The 2,165-nt window shown below is 33.3% G+C and overlaps 1 protein-coding gene across 1 annotated transcript; it reads left to right on the top strand.

Moving 5' to 3' along the window:
* Positions 1-379: 379 nt before the first annotated feature.
* LOC116029743 (MADS-box transcription factor PHERES 2-like) lies at positions 380-784 on the top strand. Its single transcript, XM_031271783.1, has one exon. The coding sequence runs from the start codon at positions 380-382 to the stop codon at positions 782-784; it is 405 nt and encodes a 134-aa protein (XP_031127643.1).
* Positions 785-2,165: the final 1,381 nt, after the last annotated feature.

Raw genomic sequence — 2,165 nt, forward strand, 5'->3', positions numbered from 1 at the left:
ATAATACGAAGTATTACATAGATTTGAAATTAGTATGAACCTTTTTGTCCATTATGGAATGCAATTATAAAATATCTTTTATTTCAGTTAGAAATTTAAATTTATAAAAAGAGTTCACATTTTAAGCGGCATCAGCAAATCCACCGTTTTGAGCAAAAATTAAATATATAATTTTTCTTTGGTAACATAGATTACATTGTTTCCTTATTAATCGTTGAATGGCAACAATCCAACGAATACGATATTGAATTCCATTCCTAATAATAAAGAATTGATGAATCATGCATTTACAACTCAGTAGCCAAGGAATTGAAAAAGAGTAAAATTGGCTTTTATTGTGAATAAAAAGCAAAGAAAAACCTCCTACAAGAAACAAAAGATGGGGGTGTTGAAGATGCTTAATGAGCTGAGCATCCTGTGCGGTGTTGAAGCAGGTGCAGTACTGTACAGCTCTTTTGAGCAACAGACCATTGCCACATTGAAGAACATGCCAGATTTCGCCCAAACTCGAGGAATGGTGGACCATGACAACTTCCTTGAAGAGAGGTTTCTGAAATTAGGCACTCAGCTTCTCAATCTGAAGAAAGTGAATAGATTGACGGAGATGGCTTTAGTGATGTATCAGATCTTACAAGGACATCAACTTAATATTTCTCTCAGTTCCGAAGACCTTAACGATTTGGGTTGGGCTATAACCGTATATCTGGAAGAAATTGATAACAAGGTCGAGACATCCTCAATCCCAGCATCAGCTCCAGAGCCCAGCAGCTCAACAAATCCTTAAAATCCTCATAAGCTCCATCTATTATATTATATTCTTGTAGTCCATCCACACATCAGTTGCTTGTCTTTGTTTTTAAATTTTGATGCTGTAGCTTGCATGCTTTAAATGTTCTATTTTATGTTATTCTGTTTCATTATTAATATAATATTCTGGTTTATTATTAATATAACACAAGCTGTTTCTTTTTTTAATTCTAAAAATGAAAAGATTTGGGTCTAAATTTGAGCTGCGGAGAATCTTTATATAAAGTTCATAGTTCATAAATAAAAAATACAATAGAGAGATAACAAGTAGTATATTAGATGACACAATTAATAAAAGAATAATTTGTTGGAGCGTAAAAAATATTAAGTAGGCTAACAAGCTAAAGCAGGGCTGTTTTTTTTCTCTCTATAGTCCTTAGAGTTTCTGCTCCCATGTTTCTAGCAATTTCGGAGGGGCATGGAAAAGATATATATCATTGCCGCATTAGGGTGGCCTTGGAAGTGGAAAAGCCCCTCAAGAGAAGAATGAAACTCACTAAAGAGGATGGATCTATTGTCTAGCTAGGTGACTTTTAAATATGTAGGTTAAACGTTCAACAATGTAGGTGTACTGGTGTTGACAATTTAAAGACTATTCCAGTTGTTTGACAAATGCTAAGTAGGTTCCTTTTGCATTTATCTAGGTAAATATATATATGGAATTAGTTGTATAGTATCTTTTACAAATTTTATTAAGGGGAAGATAATCAACCATAACTGCACACATCATTACATGGTAAATTACGGTGTACAGAGTTGTGTGAATCACGCTGCAAAATGATATTGTTGAATTTTATGAGTTAGAATATTGAACATTACGGGATAGTATAATGTCATTTATATTTTCAATAATAACATAGAATCAAAGATTAAATTTTGTTAGTAATTGCACATGTTTTCGTAAACTATATTATATTATTAATCTCTTTCTTTTTCTTTTTCTTTTTCTTTTTTTGAAACGAAGGAAGGGGAAAACACCCGCCAAGACGAAGCACAACTTAATTAATAGGAAAGAACACACCAGCATCACTTCAATCATTCACAAGATCCCCTAGAATAGGAACTGGAGGCCGTACAAACTCAATCCAGTCATAGTCGCGGTTGATCATATCGCTACCTTTGCTAAAGCATCAGCTACCACATTATTCTCCCTAGGGCAATAAGATGTGCACCATCCAATTCTCTTTCTTTTATTATAAATGTTATAACAATACTTTATATTTAATTATATAAGTTTAGACCGTGCCTCGCATGAGAGTCTACATTTAAAGTTGTAGTTTTAAGTGGTTGAATTAGTAATTGTCGTCCTATAGGAATTACTAGGAAGGATTTTGAGTAGCAAGGGTTCAAGCACAACA

The sequence above is a fragment of the Ipomoea triloba genome, chromosome 9, assembly GCF_003576645.1.
Source record: "Ipomoea triloba cultivar NCNSP0323 chromosome 9, ASM357664v1".
NCBI lineage: Eukaryota > Viridiplantae > Streptophyta > Magnoliopsida > Solanales > Convolvulaceae > Ipomoea > Ipomoea triloba.